The sequence below is a fragment of the Myotis lucifugus genome, unplaced genomic scaffold, assembly GCF_000147115.1.
Source record: "Myotis lucifugus unplaced genomic scaffold, Myoluc2.0 scaffold_3, whole genome shotgun sequence".
Classification (NCBI taxonomy): Eukaryota; Metazoa; Chordata; class Mammalia; order Chiroptera; family Vespertilionidae; genus Myotis; species Myotis lucifugus.
Window position 1 is genome coordinate 19,011,879 of NW_005871051.1, and position 27,962 is coordinate 19,039,840.

Sequence of the window (27,962 nt, forward strand, 5' to 3'; positions counted from 1 at the left end):
GTGCTCAGGGCTCCTGGGTTGCTACTCAGGCAGTGCACTGGGGAGGTGACTGGCGGGGCTGGGCCAGTGCTGGGAATGGGAGATGTGCCTGAAGCCTGCCTGAGCGCCACTCTCCCTGTGGCCGCCCTTGCCAGATCCTCCCGGCCTGAGGGGGCCTTTCCCTGGGATCTTCAATCCTCCTACTAGGCTCAGGATCCTTCTTCTTCTAGCTGGGGCCACCTGTGACCCTGTGTTATCTCGACTTTCCTGTCCCAGGAATGTGAATGAGATCCCAGGGCTGGGGACACTACTGAAGGGCACAGAGTTCAGCACTAGGTCACTTAGCAGATGGTGTTGCTGGTAAAAATGTTCACGTATCTGAGGCAAAGGGAGGAAAGTGAGTACAACATAGTGTCTTTCAAGGAAGCCAAAGATATTCATTTTATTATTTTTTAAGATCTTTATTGTTGAGAATATTACAGATGTGCCCCTTTCTCCCCCAAAAGGTATTCATTTTAAAAGGCTATCCTTTATCCTAAAGTTATCATTTCTCTGTGAGTGTGTGTGTGTCAAAGTGTTATTTCTTTTATGATATTCAGGTGATGGTAGAAGGTAGTGGGTTTTTGTTTGTTTTAAAGTTTTTTAATTAGCAAAATTAAAACTTGGAAATTCTTATTTGGAGCCTAAGATTTTTCTTTGTAATTTTGCTGATGAAAATGATGAAATTCCCAAATCTGTGAAACCCTGAAATCTGGGAGTCAGTCACTGGTCTGGGCCGCCCCTTCCAGGGTCTTAAGGCCTCAGATTCTGCTAACTTAGCAAATCAGGAAGCTACAGCCCCCCCCTCCCTAAGAGCGCAGAGAGTGGCTAAAGACATCTTTTGCCCTCACTCCTTGCCATGAGACTAAGAGCAGTAACTTCAGAGATCCTCTCTGTTCCCAGTGCTAATCATTAGGCACACTTTGAATACTCTTCATTCAGAGTCACTGTGAATAGAAAACCCAACCCAAACGAGCTTAGATCAAAAATAAAAAATAAAAGTGTCACTGGTTCATATCAAGTCTGTGAGCACGGCTGGCTAAAGTTTGGCTTGACTCTGGGCCCCAAAGATCCAGCTATAGGGTCTACATCCCCTGGGTCAGCTCTGTCCCAGGTCCATAGCGGCCTGGGCAGGTCCAGCCTCCCATCAATACCCTACTTGGTCTAGCAAGACGGAGTTCGAATACAGAAGTCCCAGAAGGAGTCTTAGCGGCCTGATTGTCCTGATTAGGGTCATGTTCTCCTCCAGGAAGGGTGCCCAAGGGGACAGAATGAGTTAATGACTTAGATTATGTGTCCAACCCCTGCAGCCCAGAGCCTAAAGCACAAGGGCTAAATGTGAACAAGGTGATCTCCCCAAAGAAGGGGACAGTTACTCCCCAAAAGGGGTAGAGGATAGGGGAAAGTACTGTTGGTTTCTCCTCCAAGTTATCTCTCACCTCAAGCCCTTTCTCTCTCCCTACATAGACACCAATTTGCCATGTAGGGGCAATTCTTGGTTGGGCAATTTAGCAGTCTCTCTAACCCGTCATTCCCTACCCTTCCGTCCAGGGCATGCCCACCTGGCTGCCAGAGGATACTTCTTTTGTGATCATGTCCCTTATGTACACAAAGTTCAATCCACTTTGTGTGGTATTCGTGCCCTTTACAACTGACCCTAAACCCATCCTTGCAACCTGATCTTACATCCATTTCTCCCTTCCTCTCCCCACCTAACCACACACCCAAACTCAAATACTTCATGTTGTTCTCAAGCTGCCATGTATCTTCAGCATGTCTCCTTTCCCCAGGCAATGCCTCCTTTAAAATCCAATCCTGATGTCATCTCTTCTGTGACTTTCCTTGACCCCCAGATGGTAGAGTCAGCCACTCATTCCTCACTGCTTCCTGGGCACATTGCTTTTTAATGCTGATTAAAAAAAATATATTACTTGGCCCTCAGCCGGTTTGGCTCAGTGGATAGAGCATCAGCCTGCAGACGGAAGGGTCCCAGGTTCAATTCCAGTCAAGGGAACATGCCCGGGTTTCGGGCTCGATTCCCAGTAGGAGCCATGCAGGAGGCAGCCAATCAATGATTCTCTCTCATCATTGATGTTTCTATCTCTCCCCCTTCCTCTCTGAAATCAATAAAAAAATTTTAAAAAAAATAAAATAAAAAATGTATCTTGTTTTTTATTTCATACGTAGCACACATATACAGTCTAATAGTAAAGATTCAAATATTGAATATATTTGAATTCAAATATAAAAAATATATGAAGTTCCCTTGATTGTTTCTCCCAATTTCCGTCCCCTCCACAAAGGTGAGTATCCTGCCAGACCTATTTCTGAGTTTATATACATACATCTATCTTATAGAAATAGTCTTTTTCCCTCTCATGAATGTGATGCAATTCTTTTACTTTATTTCTGAGAGCTTCCTATGACTTTATTTTCCAATCCTACTATTACCTCCCTCCCCCCCCCTTAGCAACCATACTTCTGCCCCCAAGAAATAAGCTTCTTTTGTTAATTGCATTAGTTATATAACAAACACATACACAGCACTTACTGTGCCAAGCATGTTACAACTAAATGCTCATGCAACTCTCATAGCAACTTATGAGGCAGGCACTGAGATTATTATACCCATTGCACGAATGAAGAAACTGAGGCACAGAGAGATTAATAACTTAAGAGTCAAATCCCTAGTAAGTGGTGGAGCCAGAATTTGAACGTCAGCAGTCTTGTTCCAGAGTCTGTGCACTACAGCTCTGCTACATTACCACATCACCTCCACTCTCCTCTGTTCTTCAAGTCTGCCTGCTGGAGAGACAAAGCTATTTATGTCCATTGATAAGAGGGGTGTCCCGGCTCCAGGACACTTGTGCAGACAGCAATCACTTTTTATTTTTGGCAATAATCTTTAATCTGAAATTTCTTATCCTTTTTTAAAAATTCTCAGTGAAAACATTCTTTACTGGTAAGCAGACACTTCAAACTTTTTTTATTAAATATGTTGTGCAAAATGCCGGAACCGGTTTGGCTCAGTGGATAGAGCGTCGGCCTGCGGACTGAAAGGTCCCAGGTTCGATTCCGGTCGAGGGCATGTGCCTGGGTTGCGGGCACATCCCCAGTAGGAGATGTGCAGGAGGCAGCTGATCGATGTCTCTCTCTCATCGATGTTTCTAACTCTCTATCTCTCTCCCTTCCTCTCTGTAAAAAATCAATAAAATATATTTTAAAAAAAAATATGTTGTGCAAAATGACTGACCTCATACATGGTTGTCTAACTGCTTGTTACATAATGTTTTTTGAGATGATTGAAAGTAACAGTGACTGCAGCAATAAAAAGAAATTGAGGAAAACAACTTCAAACGAAGCAAAACACGATGTAGCACATGTGAAGGTGTTGCTCATCCCTCCTGGGTGTTTCGCTTCTCTCCTAATGTAAACCTCTATATTTTGGAAGACTATTATAGACCAACCGGCACTTGTCTTTGTATGCACATCTATAGGCACTCCACCTGATTTTAAAAATCCTACCAGAGCCTGGCAGGTGTGGCTCAGTGTTTGAGTGTTGATCTTTGAACCAAGAGGTCACTGGTTCAATTCCCAGTCAGGGCACATACCCGAGTTGCAGGGTTGACCCCCAGTGGGGACCATGCAGGAGGCAGCAGATCAATGATTTTCTATCATCGGTGATGTTCCTATTTCCCTCTCCCTCTCCCTTCCTCTCTGAAATAAATTTTAAAAAAAAGGATGGAAGAAGGAGGTCACAAGCCAAGGAATATATGCAGCCGCTAGGATCTGGAAAGACAAGGAACAAAACAAAAAAGAGGAAAATATTCACAGCACAATTTCCTGAGATGTTAACAACAGGAGGTTTAGTGGTAAATGGATTCACACTCACACGTACTCCCCTTTGTTTGTCCCTTGAGAGACCAGGGGCTGATCATACAGGTAGGAGCATGAAAGTGTTGAGAAGCGAATTGTTCAAGATGGCAGATGTTCAAGAACTGAGGTTTTACTGTATTCAATTTGTAATCTGGCACTGGAACCGTCTGCCATAGCACTACCTCTACCATAATTTGCATTATGTTTGTGGTAGGCAGAATAATGGCCCCCTCTCCCTAAAGATGTCTACGTCCTAATCCCCAGAACCTGTGAAAATATTACCTTACCAGGTGAGGGAGATTTAAGATTGTCGATGGAATTAAGGTTGCTAACCTGATAACCTTAAAACAGGGAGAGTATCATGGCTTATCCAGGTGGGTCCAATGTAGTCACAAAGGTCCTTAAGAGTGAAGTAGGGAGGCAGAAGAGTTAGTGTCAGAGTGATGTGACGTGAAAAAGACTGGTGGTAGTTGGTTCCAGTTTAACACCAACAGGAATCCCCAATTTAGGGTGTGGTAAAAGAGGAAACTTTATTTAGTGCAAAACAGCTCAATTGTGATACAGCCTCTCTCACTAGACAGCTCTGCTCTGCTCCATGCTGGTCTGTTCTGGCCTGCACTGTCCCTTCCAGCCCAGTGTTTCAGCTCAGCCAGGAGACAGCAGGCTTAGTGGTAAGGAAAAGTGTGTTCCCAGAGTTAGACAGGAGCTGCCTTGCCTGGCCGTGTGCTCAGTGGTTGAGCATCAGCCACAGGAAGCAGCACCTCAATAATTCTCTCATTATTGGTGTTTCTATCTCTCTCTCCCTCTTCATTCCTCTCTGAAATCAATAAAAAAAATACATAAGAAAAAGAAAGAGGAACTGGCTTATGTAGACAGAAGTCCCTACCCCTGGCCCTTGATTGATTTGTCCTCATGCAAATGAGGGCTCCAAATCCTTATAGTTTGGTCCAAAAGGCAGTGTCCTGGTTGGATGGGGAAAGCCTCAGTCCTATTGGTTGAAACTGAATTCCAGGAACTCCTTTTTAAGGGTGGCTCTGATGGCACAAACAGTGCAGGCAGGCAGTTCCGTGCGGGTTTCTCCCTCAAGTGCAGTTTGTGTGAGAAGCTCCCATGTGGAAATGACTGCGAGGCTTCAGTTTTTACAATTTGAGCCCCGTTAGCCACCAGGATACCCTTCTTAGTTGGTGTCTTTCTCCGGGTTCATGGACTAAATTGGCCATTGTTGGCTGGGAAGTGGGCACACAGTGTCTCAAGCTGGCAAAGACAAGAAACAGATTCTCCCCTGGATCCTCCAGAAAGAAACATGGCCCTGCTGACACCTGCATTTTAGCCTAGTGAGATACAGTTTAGACTTCTGGCCTTGAGAACTATGGGGTCATAAATGTTCGCTGTTTTAAGCAGCTACATTTGATGTAAGTTCTTGCGATAGCAATAGAAAACAAATACAATGTTGAAATGTGATTGCCGGTGTCTGTCTCTTCCACCACACTGCCAGCTTCTGGAGAACAAGAGCCACACTCTCGTCTCCTTTATTTACCCAGAATCCAGCACAGGATCTGGCACACAGTCAGGGCTCAGTAAATATTTGTTGAACGAACAAATGAATGAATGAATGAATGAATGAAAGACTGCTCTAACTTTGAGGTTCTACAGAGGCTCTGGGATTCCAAAGCAGGCTCTGCCTCGCCCTTCCTTCAGCCATGGAGACCCTAAGCCAGCGGTTCTCAACCTGTGGGTCGCGACCCCTTTGGCGGTCGAACGACCCTTTCACAGGGGTCGCCTAAGACCATCCTGCATATCGGATATTTACATTACGATTCATAACAGTAGCCACATTACAGTTATGAAGTAGCAACGAAAATAATTTTATGGTTGGGTCACAACATGAGGAACTGTATTTAAAGGGCCAGAAGGTTGAGAACCACTGCAAGCCCTTCGATCTCACTCTTCTCTCGTTTCCTTTTCCCATTGACCCATGTTGCACACTGCAGGCCTCTCTCTTGCTTTATGGTTCTCAACCTTCCTAATGCCGCGACCCTTTAATACAGTTCCTCATGTTGTGGTGACCCCCAACCATAAAATTATTTTCGTTGCTACTTCATAACTGTCATGTTGCTACTGTTATGAATCGTAATGTAAATATCCGATACGCAGGATGTATTTTCATTGTTCGCGACCCACAGGTTGAGAACCGCTCTCTCCAACGCTGTAGGCAAGGAAAATTGAGATGGAAAGCACATGTCACATATGTATCTAACTTTGCCAACAGGCCTGCGGGTTATGTGGGAAACAGTGACTTTCTCTTCCTCTCCTCCTGCTTTCCTTTCTCTCCACGGATGCCTCCACTCACATTTCCTATCAGGCGTTCACTCCTTCCCCAAGTGCTTGCATGGGGAATGTAGGCTTCACCTCATCTCTTCCTTTCTGGGTTCTGAATGAAGCACAGGGTCCCTATCTTTCTTATGGCCCTTCGTAACCCCCTTCTCAGATGACTCCACAGGCTTTTAGGATAGACAATGAAAAGAATTAAAGGCGCTCTCAGGTGACCTGTTTACTATAAAGCCACTCAGAGAATCCCTCAATGTATTTCGTGCAGAAGTGCAAAGTCCAGTCAGGCTGGGTGACCAGAGTTGCTGCTGGGTCACTGGAATATGACTTTCTTGCTTCCTTTCAGTCAGCCATTCTCAAGCCCTGGCATCTCTGATTTCACATGAAGCTTGGCTTCTGCCTCTCTGGCATTCTCTCCGTGTGCCTGGTTCTCCTGGAACCAGGCTCTGATGGGCTTGCTTGGTAATGGTCCAATGCAGAGTTCTCATGCTAGACCTCCTCCAACGCTGCTTATTTGTCCCATATGTTTGATTTTTTGTGACTGGGTACATTCCTGGTGTCTTTTGTGGCTGAATGGGCCAAGGGACACAATGTGTGGTAACTTACTAGAAAGAACTGCCTCTGACCACTCAATGTTGGGGCCTTGGGCACCAGGCACAAGGACTCTAGTGTAGGTAATAATCACACCTCTTCATTCTTTTCCATTTGCCCCATCCCCCATCCCAACTCCATGAAGATACCTATTTGATGAAACAAGTAGATTGTACAATTTCACCCTCCCACCCACAACACAATTTCAAGTGTAAAATGTTCATTTCCGAGGAATCATCTGATCTGCTGCAGGAGGCTGTAGCACCGGAGTGGTGAGGTCTAGATCCAGGACATGTCTAGCTCATATCTTACAGATGAACTAGTACTTCTGTGCCCCTCTAGGCAACCGTCCAGGGCATTGCATGCTCCAAGGTAACTGAAACAAGCGGGCTTTGGACCAGGACCCTGAGGTCTGTATTCTCCGGTCACCGATTTTGCCATTCTTGTATGAAGATGCCCTCTTCTTCTTTCTTCCCGTCCATGCTGCCTAAGCTAGTGGCCAGCACACCGTTCCTTACCCCTTTGGTCACACACATTGTGCAGAGGCTACCCCAGTGAACTTAGGAGTGGCAGGGAAGCTACCAGTGGCAGCTGCTTACAACTCACTTCTCTCTTCACGCATTATAACAGGGGGTGTGAAGTCTGAGGTGGGTGAGCTGGGCCTCGCTAGTACCACATCCGCTGCTGTGCTGGGAGGTCTTGGTCATGTGCTTGGAAGGTCCAGCGGCACATTTATTTATTTATTTAACTATTTTAAAAAATATATATATTTTTTATTGATTTCACAGAGGAAGGGAGAGGGAGAGAGAGATAGAAACATCAAAGATGAGAAAGAATCATTGGCCCTAGCTGGTTTGGCTCAGTGGATAGAGCGTCAGCCTGCGGACTGAAGGGTCCACCGAGCCACTCCGGCTGGGCCTCAGAAGAGTTTTATTAGAGCGTGCTATCATAGCATTTCTCTGAGAAACACATTTTGATTCACGGTAATATGAAATTATGCAGTAGCAGGCCATATATATAACATTGCTGTCTAAGGACAATTTTTTTTTGAAATGACATTGCATGCCTTTTAAATAAAGAGCAGTCTTTAAGAAGTAAATTTGAACCTTAAACTTTGAAGAATCCTTAGATCTAATTTTAAAACAATGGTTAGCTCTTTAATCCTTCTGAAATTTAATGTGCATTGTATGAGGGATGGAATTTAGTTTTTTCCCAGATGGAAAGTTAATTGTCCCCAAACTACTGAAGAACTCATTATTTATACCATTTAAATAAATTTTATTGTATATAGTAAAAAAAAAATTCCATGTAATCATGGTTGTTTCTGTAGTTCTATCAATATTTATCTGTCTCTGTGTCAGTATCATGCTGCTTTGGTTACTGTGGCCTTATAGACATTTTGCTATCTGGCAGGGTAAGGCCCCTACTAGTGCTTCTTGTTTTGTTTTTTTTTTTCTACAACATTTCTTGGCAATGCTCATGTGTTTAGTCTTCCAGAGGAATTTTAGAATCAACTTGTCAAGTTCCAAAATCTTCCTATTGGAATTTTGATGAAAATTGCATTCAATTTAGATCATTATAATATTAAATTAAATGGAATAATCTTTCATCAGGAACATGTTATCTTTTCATTTACTTAGGTCATTTCTAATGTCCTTAAAGTACTCTGGCTGTCTTCACATAGATCTGGCACACATCTTAAAATGTTCTAGGTATATACTTTATTTTTCTCTGTTATGGTGAAAGATAATATTTTTTTCTTTTAGACTTTAATTTTTTGAAAAGATTTTGTTTTAGCAAAGGTTCATATGGCAGCAATTTAGAGCAATACACTCAAACTTGGCAGAAAAAGTAAAGGGAGAATTCTTTGGAAGGCGGCCAAGCCCTGCAGGCCAAGGGCAGAAAGGGGAGTGGGCCTCACAAGGGGGCTGGGGAAAAAAACTGCTCAGTCTCCTCCTGCTGCTTCTCTCAGTAGATCTGTTTTTCTCTCCCTCTGTAATTCAACTTTCCTTGCTGCTCTTTGTCCCACTTCCACTTTTTGGGAAGCAAGGGGGTGCAGAACAAATCTGGCTATAGGGGTTATCCATATGAATGGAGCAATTCTCAGAAAACTCTGTGGGCTGGGGAAGCACCCCGAAACAGGTTTCAGAACACTGAAATGTCAGGAACTTCAAAAGGTTCTTTCTCTTTTTGCCTAAGGGGGTTAGAGTTGGCAGTTACAGTATGGGAAAATTCTTCCTCTTTACGACCAGGTGATTTGATAAACTGACAGTCATCATGGTTATAGGATTAATAATGCAACAAAAATATACTTACTTTATATTTTACTGCTTTGCTGTTCACAACGTGCTTTCCCTTTAACCCAGTGGTTCTCAACCTTCTGGCCCTTTAAATATATTTCCTCATGTTGTGACCCAACCATAAAATTATTTTCGTTGCCCTGACCGGTTTGGCTCAGTGGATAGAGCGTTGGTCTGCAGACTGAAGGGTCCCAGGTTCGATTCTGGTCAAGGGCATGTACCTTGGTTGCGGGCACATCCCCAGTAGGAGGTGTGCAGGAGGCAGCTGATTGATGTTTCTCTCTCATCAATGTTTCTGACTCTCTATCCTTCTCCCTTCCTCTCTGTAAAAAATCAACAAAATATATTAAAAAAAATTATTTTCGTTGCTACTTCATAACTGTAATGTTGCTACTGTTATGAACTGTAATGTAAATATCTGATATGCAGGATGGTCTTAGGTGACCCCTGTGAAAGGGTCGTTCGACCGCCAAAGGGGTCGCGACCCACAGGTTGAGAACTGCTGCTTTAACCACTTTTTAGGCTTTTGGCTCAGATCACACATTGTATGCCATAAACATTAAATTGTGTGGTTTAGGAGCTTAGATTACCATTTCAAATATTTTGTCTTTAGAAAATAGGGTGCTCCAAATTTTGCAACTTGGTATAAAGATGATTATGAACCTACCAGGGGCCCAGTGCACAAATTTGTGCACCTTGAAAGTAACTGTGGGCCAAGAGGCTGCCATGGGCACAGGGGCATGTCTCGGCCCATCCTCTATACCCCTGCCGGGCCCCTTCTGCCAAGGCCCTCCCTGGCCAGCCCGCCCCCCCCCCCCACTCCTGCTGCCACTGCTCCCATGTGCTGATGGTGCTGGCCCCTCTGCTGACTGCGGAGCTATTGGGGCCGGTGCTGTCAGTGGGTGCCACCGGTGGTTCCAGTGGCGCCGAGCAATCAGTGCCAGTGCTGGGCACTGGCAGTGGGTGTGAGCAGCGGCTCCAGCACCAGCAGCAGGTGCAAGCACCAGGTGGGACTGCGGTGTTCGGGAGCAAAGAATTTTCAGTAACCACCAGAGGCTCACCCTGATGACAGTGACTGGCACCTGCCTTGGTCTGGCGCTCCCGCGCTCCCGCTCACCTGCTCCACCATTCCTCTGTGGCTGATGCCCGCCATGTTCCGCACGCGCCCCCTGGTGGTCAGAGCACGTCATAGCGACCGGTTGTTCAGTTCCGCCTTTTGCTTGCTCCTCCGTTCGGTCTATTTGCATATTAGCCTTTTATTATATAGGATTCTTATTCTCAACTAGCTTACAATTCATTTTGAAAATGAATCAGAAAAGGGGCACTTCATTAAAAACACACACACAACACACCAAACAACCCAAAACAAAAACCAAACAAATCCTCCCTGAAAACCAGAAATTCTCTAAAGACTTTTTTTTTGACTTTTTTGTTTTTTTAAACTTAATTTAGTTAGGTGGTATTTCACAGCGGGCTACGTGAAAGCTACAATGGGCGCAATCAGTTACTAATTGAATGACCTTCGCTAGCAACCTAGCCTGTGTGAACAAGTTTTTCAAATCTGGTGAGGCATCTAGACCTCAGTTGTATTTCAGCTCCAGACCCAGAAAAGCAGCAAAACCAGGTGGGGGACCCCAGGTCCAGCAGCAGCGACAAACGACCCCCTGCCCTGGCACTGACCAATCAATAGAGATCATGACCCTGAAAGGACTCACGTGATAAACTGATGAATATTCTGGTAAAACCCTCCCCTGAAACCTCTTCTAAGAGTCCCCCAAGCAAGAGAGAGACAAAAGCTTTAAGATAAAGGACCCAGGGTGCAGTCTCCCTCCTAGAAGCACAGGCCGGCTCCTTTCCCTTTTTCCTTCTTCCCCCACAAGCATGCATCTCTTAAACCCCAAGGGACGCCAGGAGACTCGCAACCAGGGAGCAATGGACAGTGGCAGCTGGTCTGGCTAACTCCCTGAACCTGTCCCAAGGCCCCTTTCCTCTGACTTCTGAGCCAAAGCTGCCCAGCGTAGGCTCATTTTTCAACCTAGTTCCTCTCCTGTTGCTTCTTCTATCCTAGGCTCTTCCTTGTTTCACTGTCCCCAGCTTTAATAATTTAAAAATCACCAGGACTCGTACTGTGAAATCTTTCCTGCGGTAAATCAAGAACCCGCACACCACCTGCAACACTAGGCAGATGGTTCAGGGCCAGGTCCCCCTTTCCCTAAAACGTTCAAGCATGCGCCCCGCATGCCGCTAGTTTATTACGACTTTCAGATGAGGTGAAGCACCGTGAAAACAAAGACGAGATGCACGTAGAACGTTACCAATCACTAATGTGAGCCTGATATTGCTGAAGGGAAAAAAACCCCAGAGTCTGGAGGGAGATTTAGGAAAAAGTGCCAAAGGAACCCCAGAAGTGGCACCTCCGCCAGCCCCAGCTCTTTCACACATATCAAAACACTTGCTGTGGAGGACACGCTCTCCTATAATTGCAATTCGCTTTGGAGGAGTCTTTTCCTAACAGCAAATTCCATTTCTCGAAGCTGCTTCCCCTCCCAGTCTGCAAACAGCCAGTCGGGTTTTCCTCATTGGCTTGGAGGGGCCGCGGCAAGCCCAGCGGGCGCCCCAAGCTGTGAGGGGCCCAAGGCGGGGCGGAGGTGGTGGGGGCCCAGCTCGGGGACGCGGTCGGGGCACAGGCAGCTCCGCCCCAAGGCCGGCCTCCCCCAGCAGCGGCGAGCACGCCCCCACCCGACACGTGTGCACGACTTAGGGCGTGGTTTCCGGCAGCGGAGGCGTGCTTTCCGGTCCTCCCTTCATCTGGCTTTTTTTCCGGGGTGGTACTTCCCGTCTCTCAATGCTGGGCGCCGGGCTCCGGAGCCGGTGAGCGGATCGCCCAGCGGGGTGAGTCTGGCTGACCAGGCCTCGTGCTCCTCAAAAGGGCACCATGGAGGACGCTCTTGGCCTCTTTCTTGCTTTATTTCTCCGCGCGAGGCCTCGGTTTGCACGGACATCCTGGCCTTTGGGCAGTACCACCCACCTGAGTCTCTTTCGCTTCCTCTTTCTACAGGCTCCGCCCCCAGCGTCCCGTGGCCATGACAACGGCCCCGCGGGACTCCCTGTTGTGGAAGCTCGCGGGGCTGCTGCGGGAATCGGGTGAGTGGACTTCCGGTTGAGCTGGGGTTGGGGCAAGATGGGGTGCGTGCTGCCTTCCAGGGCCACTCCCTCTGAAGAGTCAGGGAGTTACAGCTCTTTAGGGTCACGAGGGTGTGTGTGTGTCACTTTCCTTACTCCTTCGGGGTTTGTTCGCTGTTGCCTAGTGTCCTTTGTCTTTGACAGTTTAAACCTTAGCCATGATTCCCGGCCCGGCTCCACTGCCACTTCCTCCGTGCGCCCTCTGGGCTCTCACAGGAAGGTGATCCTTACTTGGCTGTAAGCCCCTCGAGACCTGAGACGGGGCCTCATCACTGTTGTGTGGCGAGGACCTAAGTATAGCATCGTTAAAAGCACGAGATTTGAAGTCAGACCCACGTGATTTGAAACCCAGCTCTCCTTCATACTTGGCCTCATTGTTTTAAGTTTTTTGAGCCTGTTCTTCTCACCAGCAGAATGGCATAATGATTGTACTTAACTCAAAGGAGGTTGTGGGGATTAATTCTATTTCACGTAAAGCATTTAGTACAGTGTTTGCATATATTGTCAGTGCCCAAAATTGGTAGCTGTTATTATAATAGCATTTCTCAGTGCCCGGGTACAGTGGAGCCATAATAGTTGTTCAGCACATGTTTGGCATTAGTTGTGGTTAGAAAAGTGTTGGCCTTGAGATCACACACAAGTAGCAGCTTCCTACCAGCTATATGATATCAAATCAATATTCTTTTTTTTAAAAATTTTTAAAAATATATATATTTTATTGATTTTTTACAGAGAGGAAGGGAGAGAGAGAGAGAGTTAGAAACATCGATGAGAGAGAAACATCGATTAGCTGCCTCCTGCACATCTCCCACTGGGGATGTGCCCGAAACCCAGGTACATGCCCTTGACCGGAATCGAACCCGGGACCCCTCAGTCCGCAGGCCGACGCTCTATCCACTGAGCCAAACCAGTTTTGGCTCAAATCAATATTCTTAACTGCTCTGAGCCTCAATTTCTGTATTTGTAAGAGGGGAGTCAATAGTGTTCTTTAGGAGTCTTTGATGAAGTTTAAGTGAAGTAACAGTTGTCTGGCACTTATCACTCAGTTACTGTTAGGTGCCTTTAGTCACTGCACTCCCATTGATGGTCTCTGTGAAATCTCTTGTGGCAGTTAAAACTGGTTTGTGTAATTAACCGCGCACATATCTAATCTGCTCTTCTAGACTAGGAGGCTCTTTGAGGGTGGGAAGAGTCCTTGAACCATGTCTGTATCTAGTGTCTGGTACATAGAAAATCCTTCATGCAAGGTCATGGGATTTGTTAATTTATTCAGCAAGAATCTGACTTGGCTCCCGGGGTTAGGGATGATAGTGTGTGTGGGTAAAAAGAGGTAGTAGGAGGGAGATCTTTGTGGTAATGGAATAGTTTGGTATCTTGATTGTGGTGTTGGCTTTAGGAATCTACACAGATGACATGGCATAGGACTATAAGTGTACATTGTACTGATGCCAGTTTTCTGGTTTTGACATTGTACCATATATGAATGTAACCATTGGGGAAATTGGGTGAAGGGTTTAGGGGGACTTATTTGTGCTATTGCTAGGACATCCTTTGACTGTATCCTTATATTTTTTAAAAAGGTAAAAAAAAATTCTCCATGCCTACCATATAGTTGCACTTTTTTAGGTGCAGGGGTGAATACCAAAAGATTCCCTGAAGGGTGACAGTCTCATTGGAGAGAGCAGTTTTAACAGAGAGAGCAATACCTTGGTGCTATCATGAGTGGTTTTTCTTTCTGTGACATGCATTTTGGTACTGTTTGAAAGTTTCTGTAAGTGTGCATATTACCTTTGCAACCAGAAAAAAAAAAAGATAAAACGCCCAGTTAATCCTATATAATAAAAGTCCAGTGACTGAACAGCCTAATGACCAGAACAACCGGTCGACCAGTAGCTATGATGTGCACTGACCACCAGGGGGCAGATGCTCAATGCAGGAGCTGCCCCCTGGTGGTCAGTGCGCTCCCACAGTGGGCGTGCTGCTAGGCTGACCAGGATGAGCAGCGCTCCCACAGCAGGCCAATCCCTGCAGGTCATGTCCCCCCACCCCACCAGTGCATGAATCCCGTGCACCAGGCCCCTAGTTTTTATTTTTATTATTATTATTTTTTAAAATATATTTTATCGATTTCCACAGAGAGGAAGGGAGAGGGATAGAGAGTCAGAAACATCGATGAGAGAGAGAAACATCGATGAGCTGCCTCCTGCACACCCCCCACTGGGGATGTGCCCACAACCAAGGCACATGCCCTTGACCGGAATCAAACCCGGGACCCCTCGATCCACAGGCCGACGCTCCATCCACTGAGCCAAACCGGCCAGGGCGGCCCCTAGTTTTTATATAAAAAGGGTGAGTATAGTGAAAAGTTGAACAGTATTATGTATGTATTGAGAAAACTGCCTGGGGATGTCAAGCTGGGCAGAGTAGAAGGGTTGTGTCAGAAAATGGAGGCGTTATGAACCAGGTTGACTCTGTTTCCAGCAGTGTGAGTAGAACAGGCTCTTCTGAGCAGAAGGGAAAGGAAATTTAGAAAAGTCAGGGGCATGTAATGAAGCAATCTCACATGTCAGGCTGAAGAGTTAAGGCTTGTTTTGAAGATGGAGGAGCCTTTGACAACTTTTAAGTGAGGAGAAGATAAAAAGTTTGATCCTATAGTGGAAGATCTACAATATAGACTAGAGTGGGTGTGTCCTGGGGTCACAAAGTCTCAGAATAAAGGGAAAGAGCCTTTCCTTATGTCGTCCTTCCTGTCTGCCCCTCTCCCTTGCAGGGGATGTGGTCCTGTCTGGCTGTAGCACACTGAGCCTGCTGACGGCCACACTGCAGCAGCTGAACCACGTATTCGAGCTGTACCTGGGGCCATGGGGCCCTGGCCAGACAGGCTTTGTGGCTCTGCCCTCCCACCCCACCGACTCCCCTGTCATCCTCCAGCTTCAGTTCCTCTTCGATGTGCTGCAGAAAACGCTTTCACTCAAGGTTCTCGGGTGGGAACGGGGCAGGAAAAGCCCAGGAGAATAGTGGAGGTGGGACTGGGGTGTAGCATGGGTGCAAGAAATCTGCAGGGCTCAGATCCAAAAGATGTGAGAGCTATGGGTGGCTGTGCTAAGAATGACATGCCAAGGAAAGGGAGATGTGCCGAACCTCACTGACCTGAATGTTTTTCCTTTTAGCTGGTCCATGTCCCTGGTCCTGGCCTCCCAGGGCCCATCAAGATTTTCCCCTTCAAGTCCCTTCGGCAGCTGGAGGTATGGGGCATTGGGGGATGTTGCAACACTAAACCCAGCTGGAGGCAGCCTTTTGAGGATGGGGAAAGAGAGGTGGCTTCTTTTGGTGGAGGAGGGGCAGGCCTGAGAGTGCCCATTGCTCTGCAGTAAGGTGGCATCTACTCTCTTTTCCACTTAATGCTTCCCTGAACCATAGTTGGCTTTGTCATCTTTTCCCTTCTTCCCTTCCTTTGCGGCAGCTCCGAGGTGTCCCTGTCCACTGCCTTCATGGCCTCCGTGGCATCTATTCCCAGCTGGAGACCCTGATTTGCAGCCGGAGCATCCAGACATTAGAGGTAAGGAGGATGGGGGTGGGTCCAGACGCCTTGTCCTGAGAGACCTAGAGGACCAAACCCTGACATTCCCCCTTCTCTGCAGCCTTCCCTGCTCCTGCCCCCTGCTTCCCTCTGGACAGTGTACTTCCTCCCTCCACTGTGCTCCCACAACACTCCGTACCTGTCCATATATTCATAGTCACACCTACCGTACTGTGTTATGTATTCTCCTCTCTGTCACCTCACTCTCCTCAGAGTGGACACCTTGAGGATAGGGCCCTGGGCTCTCTAAGTCTGTACTCAGACTGAACTCAGCATATAAAGAATGAATGAATGGCTGGGCCATAGAGTGAGGCCTTGGTGTGGGGGGGAGGGGAGCGTGGAGGTGACTGAGCACCTTGTCTCAGGAGCTCCTCTCAGCCTGCGGTGGCGACCTCTGCTCTGCCCTGCCCTGGCTGGCTCTGCTTTCTGCCGACTTCAGCTACAATGCACTGACTGCCTTAGACGGCTCCCTGGTGAGTGCCTCAGAGGGAAGGGGGTTTGGGAAGGACAGGGATGGGTCTGTAGGGAGGGGGGCCAGCTGGCTGCCTGGAGGTGTCCGATCCTCTGTTTCCTCTTCCCATCCCCCACAGCGTCTCTTGTCAGCTCTGCGCTTCTTGAACCTGAGCCACAATCAACTCCAGGACTGCAAGGACTTCCTGATGGTGAGTGTGAGGAGTTTGCCTGGAGCTGATGCCACTGGAGCCTCTAGTGGTTCTGCTCTGACCTCTCCTGGACCCAGTTTTGCTTCCACGTGCTCTTGCGCGTTGGATGGAGCTGTATCCTGTGAGGCAGTGTGGTTTGGGGGCTCAGGCTCAGCATAAGACAAACCAGTATTCACATCTTAGCTCCTAATCCCTGTGTGACTTGGGACAAGTTAGTTAACCTCTCGGTTTTTCTTCACCAGAAAAGTGGAAACCATAGGAGTACTCACTTTTTTGTTGTGCTTTTTTTTGTTAATCCTCACCTGAGGACATTTTTTCCATTGATTTTTAGAGTGGAAAGGAGGGAATGAGGGGGAGAGAGACATCGATGTGAGAGAAACACATTGATTGGTTGCCTTCCACATTCCATTGGTTGCCTTCGGCATGCGCTCCGACTGGGGAGGAGATCGAAGCTGCAACCCATGTACATGCCCTTCGATGTGCAGGCTAATGTTCTAACCACTGAGCAACTGATCAGGGTAGGAGTATTCACTTTTATATTAGAATGATTATGAAGAGTACCTGATGCTACTTAGCCCAGTGCATAGCCAGAAAAGGGTGGCTCTTGTGATGATAGTAAAGAACCCTTCTCTTGTGTCTCCCCGTGAAAGAGAAAGCCAGACACTAGTTAAAGTGGTAAGAACAGGTTTTAATAATAAACTATTGTAGTAGTTTATTAAGTAATAAATGATTGTGATGTTTAATCAGTAGTAAAACTCCTAATCAGTAATAAACTATTCAGCATGAACTGAACTCCAGTTCGGTTTGTGCAGAGGTGATTGGACATGTTAAAGTAGCAGTGAGGAGATGGGGAGGGGGCCAGCGGAGGCTTGAGCAGATTCTGTCCTTGGCCAGACTCTAGTCAGGTTCCTCTGAAGTCAGGGAAGTGGAAATTTACAAAAAGCAGGAAGGGGCCCTACCTGGTTTGGCTCAGTGGATAGAGCATCGGCCTGGGGACTGAAGGGTCCCGGGTTCGATTCCGGTCAAGGGCACATGCCCATATTGCAGACTCCATCCCCAGTTGGGAGCGTGCAGGAGGCAGCTGACTGATGATTCTCTCTCATCATTGATATTTCTATCTCTCCCTCTCCTTTCCTCTCTGAAATCAATAAAAATATATTTTAAAAAAAGCAGGAAGGGGACATTGGACTATGTGAAACCAACCTGTCTGGGTTTGTTAACTGGCACTTGCCAAAGTTAGGCTTCTAATCCCACGGAAGCTGGGAGACGGGCCCCATCTTTAGGTGTTGGCTGGAACAAACACAGTTCTCCTGGCAGCCTTGAGTTTTTCCGGGCAGGAATGTAAGGGGGCTGGAGTCGTCATCCTAGGGATGTGGGCTTGAGCTATCAGAAACTAAACTAGTACTGGTTCAAGTTTACCGTGGGGGAGAGGATGGGTAGATGAAATCGTTTGTGCTGAGAGTTTGCAGTTTTCACAGGCCAAGGATAAGGCCTAGTGGAGAAGAGGGCTTAGAGGAGCCTAGAGTTTGGTCAAGGAAAGGCTCTTTGTCACCCGCTTCCCCCCAGGACTTGTCTGAGCTCTACCATCTGGACATCTCCTATAACCACCTGTGTTCGGTGCCGAGAATGGGACCCTCGGGAGCTACTCTGGGGACCCTGATACTGCGAGGCAATGAGCTCCAGGGCCTGCATGGTGAGTGGGGAGTGCGGTGGTGGTAGGCAGGGAGTAGGGGAGGGTGGGGCAAACATGGCGGGGATGGGGCAGTGTGAGACTCAGGATGGCCAGGCGGCCTGGGAACCGTGTCCCTCCAGAGCTGATGCTCGCTCACCGGCAGGTCTGAGGTGCCCAGGGATATCTTTTCCCTGCACCCTCCCCAGCCTACTCCCAGCACACATTGCACCCCCAGCCCGACCCCCACCCCTCCACGCTTGCTCTCACTCACATGCCCTTCCTCTTTTCTCGCCTCCGCCAGGCCTGGAGCAGCTGAGGAAGCTGCGGCACCTCGATGTGGCATACAACCTGTTGGAAGAACACAGGGCGCTGGCACCACTGTGCCTGCTGGCTGAGCTCCGCAAGGTGAGGCTTGGGCGCTTCAAAGACCGGGAAGCCAGCTTTGCACCCCTCCCTCCTTCCCGTACTGATGTAGTCAGTGCCCTTCTTCCCACAGGGAGGCTCACACCCACCTCTGTCTCCTTCCTGCCCCTCAGCTCTACCTGGAGGGAAACCCTCTGTGGTTCCACCCTGCACACCGAGCGGCCACCGCCCAGTACTTGTCACCCCGGGCCAGGGGTGCTGCTTCTGGCGTGAGTGATCTTCCCATATCCGCTCGCTTTCCCTTTCCTGCCCCGGCCGCCCTCACCCCTGCACCTCTTGCCTGTGCTCACCCTCTAACTGGACCCCTTACTTCTTGCTTATTTTGCTGGTACCACCTGCTGAGCCTGGTGGTCCTCACAGGCCCAGGAGGGCTCCCACCCGGGCTTGGAGCTCGCCCAGGGAATGAGCCCCCCACCAACACTGCCCCCTCCTCTTTTCTCTTCGTTCAGTTCCTTCTTGATGGGAAGGTCTTATTACTGACTGATTTCCAGGTGAGTGTGATGGGAAGTGGCGGGAGTGGGACAGCAAGGGCTGATTTGGGAGGACGCTAGCTGAAGGAAGCAGGGTTTGGGGTAAGGGGCCTCCCGGGCAGCTGGAGATGGGTCCCGCCTCTCGGCCAGCTTGGGTAGGACAGAGGTTCCTCTGGCTCTGACCTGTTTCTCTTTCCTGTTGTCACACGCCAGACCTCCACATCCTCAGAGGCCCCGACTCCGTCCTGGCCGGTGGGGAGCACCACTGAAACCTCCGGGGGTGTTGACTTGAGTGACAGCCCCTCCTCAGGGGGCATTGTGGCCCAGCCCCCGATTCGTAAGTTGAAGGTAACAGCGTCCTAGGCTGCCTTGTACCTGGGGTTGGGTCCCTTGACTGGGGCTCTAAGAATAGTAAGGCTTTGTCCTTGCATGTGGGTGGGGTGGTTTGGGTAGGTTGGGTGGGCGGCCTGGCTTTCATGGAATTTCATCACTCTACCCAAACTCAGGGCCGAGTTCGCGTGAGGCGGGCAAGTATCTCAGAACCCAGTGACACGGACCCAGAGCCCCGGACTCCGGACCCCTCCCCGGCTGGTGAGTCGGCCCTCCCCCCAGCCTCCCATGTCCCAGCCCAGCGCTCCCAGTGCTCTAGTTAGGAATGTTGTTGGGTGGAGCGCAGCACTGTAGAGGGCCTCTTAGTCTTTCCTCTTAGTTTGGGGGAAGGAGAAGAGACTGCTCCTGGACAGCACCTTCCGAAGTGTTTTACAAGGAACATTAATTTGTGGGATGTCACAAGGATTCCGTGGCCAGATATGTTTGGGAGATGCTTGGTAAACAAATAGGTGTCCTCCCTCTGGGCCATCGTGGGACCTTAAATGTGCTGCTCTGTATGGCGAATCTCCCGAAGTAGTACATGAGGTGTGGTTGTGAACTGCATGTGACCAGGGTGTTTCGTAGAATATGCTTCGGGGCATGTTGCTGGGGGGAGCCTTTAGCCTCTCTCTGAACCCTTACCACCTCCACCTGTTACACAGACTTTTACTTCACCCTGAGGAGCACTCACAGGGAGGTGGTAGGGATGGGGGCTGGCTGAGCTGTGTACCTCCCTCCCTCCCCCCGCCCTGCCCCAATACACACCTGTCCAGGACGGTTTGTGCAGCAGCATCGGGAACTTGAACTCATGAACAGCTTCCGGGAACAGTTTGGCCGGGACTGACTGCAGTACAGGAATCACCTGGAGACCTCGGGAATCCCCGCTCTGGCTTCCTCTAAGGCTCCTGCCCTCAGCACACTGCCCCCGGACACACTGAGCCCAGAGCCTGTGCCCAGACCTCCACTTACAGAGGACTCACCACAGAAAATGGCAGAGGAGGTCAGCATGGGGCCGGAGCCACAGGCGGAAGAGGAGTTTGAGGAGCAGGGAAAAGAGGAGGAGGAGGAGAAAGAGGAGGAGGAGGTGAAGGAGGAGGAGGTGGAGGAGGAGGAGGAGAAGGAAGTGGAAGGTGAGCTCTTGGTGGCTGCAGGGTGGTGTGTTTGGGAGAGTGGGGTGGCTGACCCCTTGTGGATGGAGGGCCAGCTCACAGGAGGGCAGAGTCTTGGTACCTTTCCGTCCTTACAGGGCCCCCTCTTGGTTTCTCCTCAGCGGAGCTCTGTCGCCCCATGTTGGTATGTCCCTTGGAGGGGCCTCAGGGCGTGCGAGGCAAGGAGCGCTTTCTCCGGGTCACGTCTGGCCACCTGTTTGAGGTGGAACTCCAAGCAGCTCGAACCCTGGAACGGCTCGAGCTCCAGAGTCTGGAGGCAGCTGAAATAGAGCCTGAGACTGAAGCCCAGAGGGAACCACTGCCTGAGGTGAGTGTGTGTGGGGGTTCTGGAGGAGGCGCTGGGCTTTTTTTTGGGAGCCAGCTCTGACAACATGGCTCCCCATGGTCGAGGAGGTAGCTGGGGGCCAAAGGTGGCCGGCCAGGAGCAGAGCCTGTGGGCCAGAGCGTGATGGTAGCAAAAGCATTTTAATGGAGTCCAGAGCTATGTTTCCCCCTGTGCTCTCAGTATAACCCTAATCCCTCTGCTGTTTTTTTTCTTTGTTTTTTTTTCTGGTCCCCTTTTTCCTCGCAGGGCTCAGAGCCACCCCCGTTGCCCCCTGTCCTCGCTCTTCGCTTCTCTTACATTCGCCCAGACCGGCACTTGCGTCGCTATGTGGTGCTGGAGCCTGACGCCCAAGCCGCTATCCAGGTGATGGGGCCCAGGAGGCTGGTGGGAGCTTGGAAGCTGAGGGCCAGGGTCCTCCTGCTCACAGCTGCGTCCGGCCGCCCTGTTTCAGGAGCTGCTTGCTGTGTTGACCCCAGCAGCCACCAAGGTTCAGCATCAGCTGGGGGAAGCAAGGGACCAGCTGGAGGACAGACTCCAGTGTCTACGTTGTGGCCACGATTTCAAGCCAGGGGATACCAGGTTGGAACTGGACAGTGTGGAGGGCTGGAGGCCTCTGTTCCAAAATACAGGTACAAGCCCTGCCCTTGACCTCCTGCCCATGCACCTCCTGCCATTGCGGGGAAAATGGCTTGGAGGGAGGGAGTGTGGAAGGGTTCCCCAGGGAAGAAAGGAGTGGGGACCATCTTTCTGCCTGGAGGAAAAATAAAACCGTCTGCCTGCTACATTTACAAAAGCAAAAAAAGGAGAAATCATCTCCCCCTCCTGAAATGTCAGGAAATACAATCTCTGTAACTATTTAAACATATTCATTATTTTTTCATAACCTGGAGGCTTTCCCCCCTTTTTGGCTAACATTTCAGAAAGTACATAAAACCTAATGAGCCCTCAGTGCACTGCTGGGTTTTAGTGATGCCATCCGAGCACGTCTGGCTGTTGAGTAAGATGCTTTGGGAGTTGGCTGAGATTGTCCTTCCTGACTGACCTTGGAAGCTGCTAGATACCGAGTTGTGCCTGTGGCATCTCTTCGCATTCTGTTCTTTAAGACGAGAAAATTTTCCATTGTAGAACAGTCAAAAAGACATTTGAAGACATTGAAGAAGAAAGATATTCTTGATAAGTCCTATGTTGAAATGCATGCTTTTTATTACTTTCCTCCTGGCAGCAGCTGGAGCAGGAATTTACATTTTATTCAGAAAATGGACCCTCTCCAACTTCACCCTGAGCCTACCAGGAGGCGGTGGCCCCTGGAGCTCAGCAGGGCAGTGTGTGTAGTGGAAATAGCCCTGGCTCCTCCCAGGCCCTGGCTGTCCTCCAGGGGGTCCTGTGGCCCCTGGGGTTTCTTCAGTGGAAGCATTATTAATGAACAGTCCTGTGTGCTCCATTCACTTTTTGCTTGAGCCTCCGGTATCTTGTCTCATCAAAGATGAGAATGAAATTGCCCCACAGTGCTGGTGGGAGATTTAAGTGTGACAAAAAGGCACCAGGCACAGTGCTGGGCTCCTAAACCAAGTCTTGGGAGGGGTGTGTCAGTTGTTTGAAGGCTCCAGCACATGCCAAGCACGTTGTAGCTGCTCAAAGAATGCTTCTTGTTGCTGATCCCTGTCCTTTACCTGATTACATTCACTCATCCTGGCAACCTTATAAGATTGGCACTGTTGCCTGACTCGTGTGGCTCAGTGGTTGAGTGTCGACCTTGCACCAAGAGGTCGCCAGTTCGATTCCTGGTCGGGGCACATGCTTGGGTTGTGGGCACGATACCTAGTAGGGGGTGTGCAGGAGGCAGCCGACCCATGTTTCTCTCTCATCGATGTTTCTATCTCTCTCCCTCTCCCTTCTCTCACTCTCTAAAAAAAACAAACATTGGCACTGTCATCATCCCCATCTTACAGATGAGAAACCAGGCACAGAGAATGTAGGAGTCTTGTCATAATGCATAGATGATAGCCTTTATGTGATGGAGCTGGGAATTGGACCCATCTCTGGCACCCTGCCTTCCTGGTCTGTTGATTTGGGGCTTAGACATTGCTGGTAGAGCAGTGGTTCCCAAACTTATTTGGCCTACCGCCCCCTTTCCAGAAAAAATATTACTCAGCCCCTGGAAATTAATTTTTTTAAAATTTTAATAGCAGTTACTCATCGCCCCCAAATGCACCTGTGGCCATCACCGCCCCCCCTGGATCGCTGCAGTGCCCACCGGGGGGCGGTAGCGCCCACTTTGGGAATCACTGTGGTAGAGCATCGAAGCACATGACCAGCCCAGGCTGTGGGAGGGAACCAGAATTTGGCTGTGGTTGAATTTGGCTCCTTTAAGAAGTCCTGAAATGACATGGTGTATTTTGAGGGGGCTGTGGGCAATGGGTCTGGGTTTACTTGTCCCTCACTGGATGGGGAGTGATTGGTTAGCAGCCAGGCCTGCAGAGGGAGGCAGGTGTGCTGAGTAGTGTATGGTGGGTAGTGTATGAAGCTGGAGATGTGGGCCTAGGTGAGTCTGAGAGTGGGTGGGGAGCATTATGAGCATGGTGGGGGGTTGTGGTGCTGTGTGGGGGTTCACGGGGACTGTACCCATCCCTTTCTCCAGAGTCTCCTACTGTGTGTCCAAACTGTGGTAGTGACCATGTGGTTCTCCTGGCTCTGTCCGGGGGAGCCCCCAACGGGGAGCAGAGCCAGGAAGAGCAGCTGCCAGCCTCATCGCAGTCCCTCAACACCGTCCACGATGACCCTCCTGGCGAAAGTGACGACAGCACCAGGGCTGACAGTACCCCATCTCAGACACTGGGCTCCCAAGACCGCCACAGGTGGAGCCTCAGTCCCCGTGAGTATAGGCAAAACGAGACGGGGCTGGTGTTTGGGGGAGGGAAGATGGAGCCATGCAGCCAGGGCAGGCTGATGGCCCATTGCATGTTCCCAGCCCCCGAGCGCTGTGGCCTCCGCTCTGTGGACCACCGACTCCGGCTCTTCCTGGATGTTGAGGTGTTCACCGATGCCCAGGAGGAGTTCCAGTGCTGCATCAAGGTCTGTGCCAGCCTGGCACCGCCCCTGCCCCTAGCTGAGCAGGCGCCTGCTCCTTCCATCACAGCCAACGGAGTCTTAAGCTGTTGCTCTGGAACTGCTAGGTCTGGCTTCCCGTTTGGCTCCAGCGGTTCCTTGCTGTGTGTCTGTGGACACGGTCCTTGATGTTTGAGTCTCCGTTGTCACTCCTCTGTAAGGGGGATCACACTTAACCTTTCAGAGTGTGGTAGCATCAGGGAGAGTCAAGTCTGTAAACTGCCCAGCCCAGCACCTGGCCTCAGTAAGTGGGACCTCCTGTCATTACTGTAAATACAGGATGCGTTTGGACCCTCTGCTGAGCACCTAGCATGTGCTGGACACCAAGGAGCTAGAGTAAATCAGTCTTGTCCTCTGTCTTACGTTCCAGTGTGAGAGACAGACAATGATCACGTGATGCAATAGTGCTGGGATCAGGCGAAGGCCCTAGAAGGGCATCTGATCCACCCGAGGGGGTTAGGGAAGCTGCCCCTTCCTGGGGAGGTGATGGCTAAGCCAGTCCTGAAGGATGCGTTGCAGAGGAGGGAGGAAGGATGTTCTAGGAAAAGGAAGCAACACATGCATGGAGACTTGAGAGAGTAGTGGGGAGAACTGCCCTGATGGGGGCAGCCAGAATGAGGGGGGCGGTATGGGGGACCGTGACCAAGAGGAGCAACCTCATGTGTCTGCTAAGGAGTTTGGATTTGATCCCAAAGGCCATGGGAGCCCCTGAAGGATTGGAAGCAGGGGATGGCACCCAGTTTTATGTTTTAGAACAATTAGTCTGGCAGAGTGTGAAGGGCAGGGACTGTGGGATGGAGAGCGTGGCCAATGGGGAGGCCGGAATGGATGAGCAGGGAGGGGCAGGCTGAAGGTGCTGTCACAGGAGCTTGGCTCTCCGTCTGGCAGCTGCCTTCCTGGTCCTCTCTGTTTCTCATCAACTTCCTTTGCTCTTTAGGTGCCACTGGTATTGGCAGGCCACCCTGGGGAGTGTCTGTGTCTCGTGGTTGTGTCTGACCACAGGCTTTATGTGTTGAAGGTGACGGGGGAGATCTGGTGAGTGAACGGGGCCGTGGCCAGGGAAGGGTCAGGGTTCCCCTGTGGGTCTCACTTCACTCTTCTCTTTCCTGCCCCTCTGCCCCTCCTCTCTCCACAGCGGGCCTCCAGCTAGCTGGCTGCAGCCAGCCCTGGCCGTTCCCCTGCAGGATCTGAGTTGCATAGAGCTGGGCCTGGCAGGACAGAGCCTGCGGCTGGAGTGGGCAGCTGGAGTGGGCAGCTGTGTCCTGCTGCCCCGAGATGCCAAGCATTGCCGAGCCTTCCTAGAGGAGCTCACTGGTGAGAGAGGAAAGGGAGAGGCAGGGAGGGCAGGCCGAGGGTCATAGGTCCACCCACGCCTGAGACACATGGGTAATGGAACTCCACTCTCAGAGAAGTTCCTGGAATCTAGAAATACGGAGAATGGGAAGGTGTTGAGAGGCGGTGAGGTTGGGAGAAGAGGTGGAGTCATGATGGCTCCCTGTCTCTGGCTGGCACCGTCCAGATGTCTTGCAGTCTCTGCCCCCAGCCTGGAGGAGCAGCGTCAGTGCCACAGAGGAGCAGGTGACCCCAGAGCACCGACTCTGGTGAGTCAGTGGGAGGGTGAGGCTGGGGTTGGTCTCCAGCGGCTGCTCTTTGAGCACAGGCCACCTGACCTCAGGCCCCCAGGCCTGGCCCTTCCTCCCTGTCTGCCCCTCTTGGTACTCTCCCCCCCCCCCCCCGCCCCCCCAGCTGACCACTCTCTCCGGGGGCTGCCGCCTTCCCCGCAGGCCACTACTGGAAAGAGACTCTTCCTCAGAGCCTTCCCGGTTCTTCTACCTTCAAGTGTTCCTGGTTGAAGGTGAGGCCTCTGTACTCCATCTTCTCCCAGGCCTCTGCGTGCCCTTGTAGCAATTCTCAGTTCCTGGCATCGGGACTTCCTGTCACTCCTGGGCATCCCCAGATAACCCCCTCAGTGTCCCCAGTCTCTCTGGGTGGGGCCGAGAGGGGCCCAGAAACCTTTGCTCTCGGGCCCAGCTCGCTATGAGGCGGAGCAGGTTGGCTGGGTCTGCTCGGCCTCATCCTGTGGGAGGAGGCGAGAGTGGACCCTCCTTTCTGAGTCGAGTGGGTGGTGGGCAGGTTTCCTTTGTCTTAGGCCTCAGAGGTTTTGGAGGCTAGAGGTCCCTGACGACGGGCCCAGAGGCTTAGCTGCTTTGTGGCCATCTCAGTGTGGCTCGCCCTCTTCTCCCACGCGCTGGGCCTCGGCCCCAGGGTCTGGGCTTCTCTGCGGCCTTGCACTCGACCTCGCCCTGCCTCTTTTACTGCAGGCCCCGAGACCTGTCCTGTGTCCCTGTTGCTGACTCTGTCCAGCTTGTACCTGTTAGATGAGGACCTTGTAGGGTCCCAGGCAGAAGCCCCTCTTCCAGCGGCATCTGGCGAAGCCTCTGAGAAGGCCCTGCCCTCGGGGCCTGGCCCTTCCGTGTGTGTCAGGGAGCAGCAGCCACTCAGCAGCTTGAGCTCGGTGCTGCTCTATCGCACGGCCCCGGAGGACCTGCGGCTGGTCTTCTACGATGAGGTGTGTGTGCACATGAGTATGTGAGTGTGTGAGAGAGAGTGGGGTGGGGGGCAGAGGTGGTTTGTGGTGTGGGAAATGGTCTAGGAAGGCTAGGAATTGGGGGCAGGATGGGGAGAACAGAGAAGTAGGGTACAAGGACCTGGGAGGCTCACTGGGTTTGGACAATAGCAAGGGGGAGGAGGGTGGGAAGCTGTAGGCTGGGGAAACACCATGAACGTGGAGCCCAGCCTTGTGTTAGCTGGGTGGCCGTGAGTGAAGCACCCAGCGGTGGCTGCTCCCTGGGGTTTGCATTTGATTGGGCCCTTCTGCCAGCCAGTTAACCTTTACAACCTGCACACGAGGAGGTCCTCTCATCAGTCCTAATGATGAGGAAACTGCAGTTTCGGGATGTTAACCAGCTTGCCCAGGTCACAGGTGGTAGAGCTAAGAACCCAAGCGGTTCCTTGGAACTGACTCCAGAACTTCCATTCTGGAAAACAGAGAAGATTAAAGAAACAAGATAGTGGTGTGAAAGCCCTTTGGGGGCCTTCAGTAGGATCGGTCGGGTTCTGTTTAAAAGGTCAGCACCGTTTATGGGGAGTGACACTGGGTTGGGGAAGGGAAGAGGCCAGGAGCAAGGGGTCAGTGGTCCTCCCTGAGATTTCCCGCCCCCCCTCTGGTGTGGCCCTCTGAGTCTCACTCGCCACTCTTGGTCTGCCAGGTGTCCCGGCTTGAGAGCTTTTGGGCACTCCGTGTCGTGTGTCCAGAGCAGCTGACCCCCCTGCTGGCCTGGATCCGGGAGCCCTGGGAGCAGTTGTTTTCCATTGGCCTCCGGACTGTGACCCAAGAAGCTCTAGACCTTGACCGGTGAAGCCTCCATGCGGGCCCCGCCCTGGCCGCAGGGGCCTGGCCACGGGTGTTCTCCAGGCTCTGGCTGTGGACTTCCCCAGGGTCTGGGCGCTGGCCAGTGAGGCCCCGGAGGACCCACGGCTCCAGGGAAGGGGAGAGAAATGGTCAGGCCTCTGGATGACCTGGCCCGAGGGGACAGGCTAAGTGGCCATAGGAATGTTCCTTCTGCACTTTTTCTCAGGTATCAGTAAAGCTGTTTCCATTCTAGATGTCATGCGTGTTTTTAGATGCGTCACTCGGGAGGCCTGTGGTTCTTCTACGTTTTCTGACAGGAACTGCCGCGCCCAGCGAGGGGCCCAAGCTGCCTTGTTTGTCCTGTGAGACCCTGTCTCAGCCCTTCTCGGCCCCCATGATGGGATCGGGTGGGACCCCTGACCCATGGCACCATCCTCAACGCGCAGCACCTGGTGTGCGGCCCAGCATGGAAATCACTG

General features: G+C 50.6%; 2 protein-coding genes across 2 annotated transcripts in view; one reads left to right on the forward strand and one right to left on the reverse strand.

The window, feature by feature from the left end:
* The window catches only part of OBSL1 (obscurin like 1), a 31,956-nt gene extending 22,115 nt beyond the window's left edge, over positions 1-9,841 (reverse strand). The window contains 1 exon segment of the mRNA XM_023763409.1: positions 9,781-9,841. Coding sequence (XP_023619177.1) covers positions 9,781-9,841 — 61 coding nt within the window.
* Positions 9,842-11,927: 2,086 nt separating this feature from the next.
* Positions 11,928-27,737, forward strand: STK11IP (serine/threonine kinase 11 interacting protein). The gene is given in 25 exon segments (XM_023761660.1): positions 11,928-11,984; positions 12,172-12,257; positions 15,067-15,272; positions 15,467-15,541; positions 15,760-15,855; positions 16,242-16,349; positions 16,467-16,538; positions 18,105-18,231; positions 18,512-18,615; positions 18,747-18,842; positions 19,083-19,124; positions 19,317-19,451; positions 19,610-19,694; positions 20,246-20,602; positions 20,743-20,948; positions 21,213-21,329; positions 21,418-21,595; positions 23,605-23,838; positions 23,935-24,038; positions 25,009-25,106; positions 25,207-25,385; positions 25,591-25,672; positions 25,856-25,926; positions 26,393-26,640; positions 27,341-27,737. Coding segments are annotated over 25 exon segments (3,282 nt in total). The 5' UTR covers positions 11,928-11,958; the 3' UTR covers positions 27,491-27,737.
* Positions 27,738-27,962: the final 225 nt, after the last annotated feature.